At 41.7% G+C, this 8,098-nt stretch overlaps 1 protein-coding gene across 1 annotated transcript; it reads left to right on the forward strand.

Moving 5' to 3' along the window:
- The first annotated feature begins 3,835 nt into the window (after positions 1-3,835).
- Positions 3,836-5,422, forward strand: LOC123141768 (probable peroxygenase 5). Its single transcript, XM_044560845.1, has 5 exons — positions 3,836-4,029; positions 4,126-4,242; positions 4,375-4,460; positions 4,839-5,059; positions 5,143-5,422. The coding sequence occupies exons 1-5, from the start codon at positions 3,945-3,947 to the stop codon at positions 5,276-5,278; spliced, it is 645 nt and encodes a 214-aa protein (XP_044416780.1). The 5' UTR covers positions 3,836-3,944; the 3' UTR covers positions 5,279-5,422.
- The last annotated feature ends 2,676 nt before the right edge of the window (positions 5,423-8,098 follow it).

An 8,098-nucleotide genomic window follows, 5' to 3' on the forward strand; every position in this document is an offset into this window, starting at 1 on the left:
AGAACGAAAAATATATATATGAAAATGGGCCGGCATAGTAGCTACTCATGGACGAAAAGCTTTCAGGCGATATGGTGAACTCGTTTTAAGCGAGATATAGGTTTTGCTTCTCTTATGCCAATTCCTATATACCGCTTAACACGCCAGTTAAAGGCCTGTTGGTATTTGGCGCTTATGCGTGATTTAGCTTTATATCTAACGAGCCGCACAAAACGAGCTTCTCCCCACCACCCTTTCTGGGAACTTTCTGGTTCTTTGTGTCATCAGTTTTTTTTCTTCATTTCTCTGGTTTTTTTTCGTTTTATTTAAATGCATGAAATTTTCAAATTCATTTTTTTAAAATCACTAGCCTTTTATCAAATATGTTATATTTTTTCAAATTCAAAAGCTTTCATTAAAATTTTTGGTTCTTTTTCAAATTCTCGGTTTTTTCTTGAAATTGTGTGAAATTTTTTGAAATTTGTAAACCTTTTTTTAATTTCGCAAATTTTTAGACAATGGCAAACTTTTACAAAAAGATTTTGAACTTTTTTATATTTGTGAACTGTTTCCAAAACCATAAGATTTTTTAAATTCACAATCTTTTTTTAATTTATGAACCTTTTCAAATATGTGAACTATTTTTCAAAGTTACAAAAAAACTGAGGTCCTGAGTTGTTTTCAATTGTCAATAGTCAAACGGTCCACCAAGCAAACCTAGTACTCGAGGAGACAAATGTGACAACCAGGTAAACCTAGTGGGCCGTGGCCCACGTACCGATCTATGCGAGCAGCAACGCGATTCAGGGCACAAGAAGCGAGGCATATGCATTGTCCTCTCGTATTCATCACTCAGTCACCTAAATGCGCACATGGGCCGTCCATGAAGGACACACTCACACTCGAGAAAAACATCGTAGCACTATTAAGAAATATCGGTAGCTCTAGCCACCAGGCTTTGAAAAAACAGGCTACTAGTATTAAGGCATCTCTAATGCCATGCATCAAAATTGGACACACAATTGGTAGAAAAATATTTTGAAGTTTAAAGTTTCCACAAAAAATAAAAATATTGTTGAACTTTTTTATATAAAAAGTCCTTTTTAAAATGTTCATGGATTTTCAAAAATATCTATGAACTTAAAATATATTCAGGACTTTTAGAAAGGGAAAATAGAAAGAAAGAACAAAACCATTGCCAAAAAAAGAAAAAGAAAAAGGATAAAAGCGAAAAGAAAACCCGATGAAGAAACTATAAAAGAGAAAAGAAGAGAGAGAAAACACGTCCTGAAAAAAAGAAGAAGAAAACATGTCCTCCTATAGGGCTCATTGCGTCCGATAGGTGGTGCGACCCATTGGTGTAGCCCGAGTTGGCCGGCCCATTGGATGGTACTGTAGCAAGCCGTGTAAAAATACACAAAAGGAGTGTACTAGCTAGGAATCAAACTCGCAACCACACCCGCTCGTGAACGCAGGTAGCTAGCACCAGAGTTGGTGTGTGTTACTCCCCTCTGTCCCATATTATAAGAGCGTTTTTTACATTAGTGTAGTGTAAAAAATGCTCTTATATTATGGAGGGAGTTGTTTCTAGTAGGCTGAGTGCACATTTTAGAAACAACTTTGCCTCAAATTATTTTAAGAACTAATTTTAGCCGCATATCTGTATATATTTTTCGAGCATTTCTTGAAATTTGAAACAATCTCTTAAAGTTCTGAAGATTTTGTGAGAGATCCTGATTTCTTTTGGAATTCACATTTGTTTTTAAAAATGTGAACAAATTTCCAAAATTGGAAACAAATTTTCAATTTGTTATCAAAATTTGAGAAACATGAATAGTGTTTCAAAATGTTTAACAAATTTTCTAAAACATGAACATTTATGAAACTGCTGAATATGTTTTGAATTTGGACAATTTGAAACACTGTAATTTTGTTTAAATCCCTTTTTTAAAACACAAATATTTTTTGGAAAAGCTCGAATATTTTTTGAAATGGGAATCCTTTTTTTGAAAAAGCTCGCGTCTGGGCTGACCCATCTCGCTCTCCGTTCAGCAAGGGTTCCAAGAAAACCGGCCGAACTGTACTGTTCACTTGACTTGGGCCGGCCATCTCGGAAATTGCTGGATAATTCGTCGCAATGAGCCCGTCTCGTCGTAGTGGATCTGTTAAATGTTTTGTTTTTGATGCTCAATTGCCCCCCAAAAAAATCTGATTCCAGAAAAAATTAGGTTAGAAGTGGAATTTCCTATTGGACGCACTTTGCGTCAAACTGTCGAGGTTTCGCACAGGGGAGATTGAGCTATCGTTCGACTGGGCCGGCCCGTTTAAGCTTTCATCGTCCCCGGTTTTGGGAACCTTCTAGAGGTTTCCAGACATTTTTTTTCTGGTTTTGGAAACTTCTAGAAGGTTCATGAAACGGTTTTTTTCCTTGTTCTGTTTTGTCATTTTCTTTTTTTGCTGTTCTTTCTTATTTCGTTGTTCTGTTTCCTTTTTTTTTGTTTTTTCTTTAGTCCTTCCTTTTTCATAAAAATGTTCAAAATTTGTTCACGTTTCCAAAAATTATTTGGAAGTTTAATTATTCTAAAAATTCTAAAAATGTTCGCATTTTTGAAAACAAATGTTCAAAAAATGCAAAATAAGAAAATGTTCAAAATATACGAAATTTGTTTCCCTTCCCAACAAATGCTTGGATATTTTCAAATAAAAGACTGTGTTTTCTGTAAAAAATGTTCGTGCGTTACAAAATTTGTTCAAAGATTTCAAAAAAGGTTGTGGATTTCAATTTTTTTGTTCGCGTATTCAAAAAATGTTTCTGCTTCCATATTTCTTCAGGATTTCCAAAACTGTTCTCCGTTTCAAAATTTGTTCTCAAATTTTAAAAATTGTTCTTGCTTTAGAATTTTTTCACAAATTCTGAAAATGTTCATGTGTTCCAATAATGTTTGTGCTTCCATATTTGTTCAGGATTTTCGAAATTGTTCTTCATTTCAAAATTTGTTCTAAAAAAACTGTTCTTGCTTTAGAAAACGGTTCACAAATTCTGAAAATGTTCATATTTTCGAAAAACATTTCGGAAATTCAAAATTTGTTCTTGATATCATAAAATTGTTTCCTCATGTGAAAACGAAATCGTACGTTCCAAATGTAGTTAAAATTTGGAAAATTGTAAAGGATTTTGTTCAAACAGTGTTAAGTCTTATACTTTCTTTAGTTCTTATAATTTTCCGCTGTATAATGTCAACTGAGCACAAGTCAGCAGTCCTGTGTTCGATTCCCATCCACCACACCCTTTATTTTTTTTTGCAATATTTCACCTGCTATTTTCGGCGCACTGCAATGGGCCGGCCCAATCGGCGCACCGCGATGACGTGCCTGTGCGAAAGGGCAGCATTTTGACGCAGAACGCGTCATATAGGAATTCCCGTTAGAAGTGTCTGTTCGGCCCATGCATGGAAAATAGCTAACGTTCAATTTGCATTTCCCGTTTTGCATGTTTCAGTGCACGACAAATCGTACAAAATATTCTCCCATTAATCAGCATTCACAGCCTTCCATCAAAAACAAAAGAAAATCAGCACTCACAGCCTGTGCGCAATCCGCATTCTTGGTGGATATTAATTTTGTCCTCCAAATTTACACCCGCGCATTTACTTGCAGCGTATCTGGCGATTTTCGCACCGATCAATCGTGCTGGATTCCCAAAGCTTCTCTGTCGTTCTGTTGCTGGCAGGCGGTCCACGTTGCTGTGCTGTAATGAATTCGCGTGAGGTCTCCCCAGGCCGCCTGTGATGGGATGGCGAGGCCGCCACACGCCTACCCGGAGCGCAGGCCGTCCTATAAATAGGGCCGCACGTCGAGGAGGCACGCAGACGCAGCCTCGATCAGGGGAAAGATAAGGATAGATCGGGAGTCAGCTCGCGAGAGAGAGAGAAAGGGTCGAGAGGGAGGAGGAATCGCCTGACACGATGGGCGCCACCGGCCAGCGTCGGATGTCATCTCTGCCCGCGGCGGCGGCCGCGCCTCTCCTGCTTCTGCTCGCCGTGTCCTCCTGTAAGGCGATGGTTTCCGGCCGGGATACGATCTTCTTTTATACATATAGCCCATTTCTGTTTGAATTGTTAACTTATTCGCTTTCGATTCTGACAGGGAGCCAGGCGGCGGCGGGCGGCAGCGCTCCGGCCTGGACGACGGCGCTGGAGAAGCACGTGGCGTTCTTCGACACCGACAACGACGGCATCGTCTCCTTCTCCGAGACCGAGCAAGGTGAGGAAACGACCGTCGATCACGCATCTTCTTCTCCGCTCCCCTCGTTCATTGGCTTCGGTTCTTTTTTGCGTCGACGGCTGGCCGTACGTCGTCACTTCTAATTTTGGCCTTTTGTGTGCATGCATGCAGGGCTTCGTGCCATCGGTCTCGGAGCTATCGAGGCGGCGGCCAGCGCGACCCTGATCAACGGAGCCATCGGACCCAAGACCAGACCTGTACGACCATGCTCTTTCTTTCACCTGCCCAACACGCGTACATAATCTCATGCCGTTTCCATGTTCCCTTGGGCGCTTAATCCATGTCAAATATCATCAGGGATTCAGGGTTGTTACTTGTAGTTCGTAAGCGACGGTTATGAGTTTACAAGGTCATCTTTGTTCGGCGTGCTCCTCCAGTCTCCTCATACTCATAGTCAGTTAGTTTGGTGCACATATGGCAAGGTTGGCGGCCTAAATAAACGCTTTACGCTTCAGACGCCAGCACACTTGTCGTCCAACACGTCCTTTTGTGTGCACCTGCAACTGTGTACCCTACTCTGACACGAGTACAGAGCCCGTGGACACAGTACCTGATACTACAAACATGACATGCAGGAAAATGCTACGACGTCGCGGTTTGACATCTACATAGCCAACATCCAGAAAGGGATCCACGGGAGCGACAGCGGCTCGTACGATGCTCAAGGAAGGTTCGTTCCGGCCAAGTTCAACGACATATTCACCAAGTACGCCAAGGTCAAGCCGAACGCCCTGAACGAGGACGAGCTGGATGCGATGCGAACTGCCAACAGGAAGGAGGGTGACTTCAAAGGATGGTAATAATTCATCTCTACCTGTAAATCTTATAGAAAGAAATACTACCATTCATACCGACGGCTAACTCCGCCGGCGGTTGCAGGGCGGCGTCGAAGGCGGAGTGGGGCATGCTCTACAGCCTCGCCAAGGACAAGGACGGCTTCCTTCAGAAGGACACCGTGCGCACCGTCTACGACGGTAGCCTCTTCGCTAAGCTGGCGAAGAAGGCTGGAAATTAACCGAGCGTTATTTGTATTCGTACTTCTTTTCGAGATGAAAATTGTACCCCGTATTATTTGGGTCTTGCTCGTTGAGCATGAGTTGTCCCTGTACAATTAAAATTAAAATCTGCTAGTGCAAATATAATTTACTGTTCCATTTGGCATGGCCGTTGCTGCTTCTGATCCAACGTTTTCTCCTAAGGTCCTCGTGGAATGAACGTTTTTTCCTAAGGACGACTGATCTTTTTTCAGCGTATTATAAGCTCGATTGGTCTAGAGCGAGAGGCCTAGTTGCCCAGTTTATTGCGTTGCGTCGCCTCACATGGATCAGCTGACTTGGTATTACAGATTTAGAAGTGACTCGTGCCCAAACATGAAGGAGTATTGGGTGTAAATAATTGAGACTGTTCAATATTAGAATGCTGAGCAAATGCTGGTGGAAGCTTGAGAGCAGTGATGGCCCCTGGCAGCAAATTGTTAGGGCAAGATATATGTTTCAGGATGGCATATGCATGGGGGAAATGCATTGGAGCTCCCAGGTCCACACACCCATTTAAAAAAAAGTATAGCATTAGAAAAACTAGGAAGTTTCAAAAAAATCTAAAATTTTGGGATATCAAACCTGGGTGCCCATTGTACGCCCATGTTCAGTTTCGTGGGGAATGGGTGCCCATGGTATCTGTGGCGAAGGAAATATGGCCCGACATACGATCCATCCAAATATTTTTCCTATACACACGAGGAATTTTTTGAGTTTTTTTTATCGAGATTACCACGGGCACCCATTCCCCACGAAATTGAATACATGTGTACAATGAGCACCCAGGTTTGATATCCCCAAAATTTCCAGTTTTTTTTTCTGAAATTTCTTGGTATCTTTTTCAATGCTATATTCATATAGGGATGTGTGGCACCGAGAGCCACAAATCCTAACCCATCTCCATGGTCTCTAATAAACGAAGTGACTCAGCTATGTGGTCTGATTTACTCGGGGTTGAGAAATTTTATGTGCAAGGCAGAAAGATGCTAGTGAGTGATGGGAAACAAACTGACTTTTGGTGCGGGAACTTTCCCCTTTGTAACAAGTATTTATAGCTTTATTATGTAGTGTGCTTGGATTAACAGTGTTATGTGTATAATATGGCTGGGAAGTTTTTTTGGCTGTAGTTTGTTCTTAGGTTGAACGGAACCAGATGGTGTAAATGCATCTAGTGCCCCTTAGTGATTTTGGTGTATTGAAGACTTATAGGTTAAGGGACTAATGTGTTTATGAGTGTACACAGGTCTATAAGTCTATGAGGAGTTTGATATTTACAGAGAAAGTCGACCCCTAAAAATGAAGTTCTTCGACTGAAGACTTTGAATTTCTGAAGACTTTCTGATGACTTTGAAAGTGAAGAAATTGGTGTGACCTTGAAGACTAGGTATCTATTCGAGGAACATGAAGCATGAAGACTTTTGTTTTCGTAGTTTTATTTTCTCTTTCTTGAGTCACAGGAAACACCGTACTGTTAAAAGGGGTCGAGGAAATACTAAGGAAAAATTTCCATGTGATGCTCAAAATCCTACACCTACCAATCCCTTCGAGTGAAGCCATTGGAAATCTCATACAGTTCAGTCATATTCTTCAGTGACAGAGACGAAGTTCTTCTGGTCTCTGAGGAATTTGTTCTGACTGAGGAGTTAGGAATTCGACAGTGCGGATTTCCTACACAGTGAGGAAAATGATAGCCCTGAGAAATTTGAGCCTCAAAATTCCGACCGTTGCTGTGCTATGCGTCAGCTGTCCCAAAATATCTACCCACCTAACGGTCATATCATTGAAGGGCATTTATGTCTTATCATGTCGGCTGCTCCCTAGGCTATAAATAGCCGCCCCCTACAACCACTAGCTGGTTGGCTGCTCCGAGAGAAACTGGCACTTGTCATTTGAGAGCATCCCATCCTCCGAGGACTTTGAGCGAAAATCATCGAGTGAGGAAAACCCAAACCCAAAGTGATTGAGCATCACTGAAGAGATTGATCCTGTGTGGATCCGATGCTTGTTACCTTTGAAGACTGTGCTTCTTCCAGACAGTTTAAATACCTAGCCACTCCAACCAGATGTACAACTGAGACAGCAGTTGGAACTGGTCTACCAAATCATTGTTTTCACAAGCCTACTGGTTCTATTTCCTCAACTCTTTCATTTCCTCATTACAGTTGTTGTGTGCTTGTTCATATCTGTTTGAAGACTTTGACTGAAGACTTTCTCAATTTCCTCAGTTCAATTTCTTCAGTCTGTTTGTCTTCATCATGTGTTTACGCTTTCTGTACTCTGTGCTTGTCTTTATTTCATCATGATGACCAAGCTTGTGTTGTGTTATGCTTACTTCTAAGTACTTATTCCGCTGCAAGTAGTTCTTCGCTAAGGAATTTCCTCACCCGCAAATTCCTCAGTGAAGAATTCATAAAAATCGCCTATTCACCCCCCTCTAGTCGATATAACGCACTTTCAATTGGTATCAGAGCAAGGTACTTCCTTGTTTCGTGTGATTTTGGTTTAACCGCCTGGAGTTTGAGTTATGTCGACCGCAGGAATGAAGACCGTGTCATGCCCCATCTTTGACGGTCACGAGTATCCCAAGTGGAAGGCCATGATGAAGAAGCGTCTCATGGCGATGAACAGTGAGTTGTGGACCGTCACTGAGATTGGTCTTACCGATCGGTGCAAGATGGCAGAAGCTGATGACATTCGCAAGTTCACCCTTCTCAACCTCACAGCAAAGGACGTCATCTGCTCCTGTCTGTCTCAAAATCAGTTCAGGAACATTATGCATCTCGATCATGCGAAGCTTA

Source organism: Triticum aestivum, chromosome 6D (genome assembly GCF_018294505.1).
Source record: "Triticum aestivum cultivar Chinese Spring chromosome 6D, IWGSC CS RefSeq v2.1, whole genome shotgun sequence".
Classification (NCBI taxonomy): Eukaryota; Viridiplantae; Streptophyta; class Magnoliopsida; order Poales; family Poaceae; genus Triticum; species Triticum aestivum.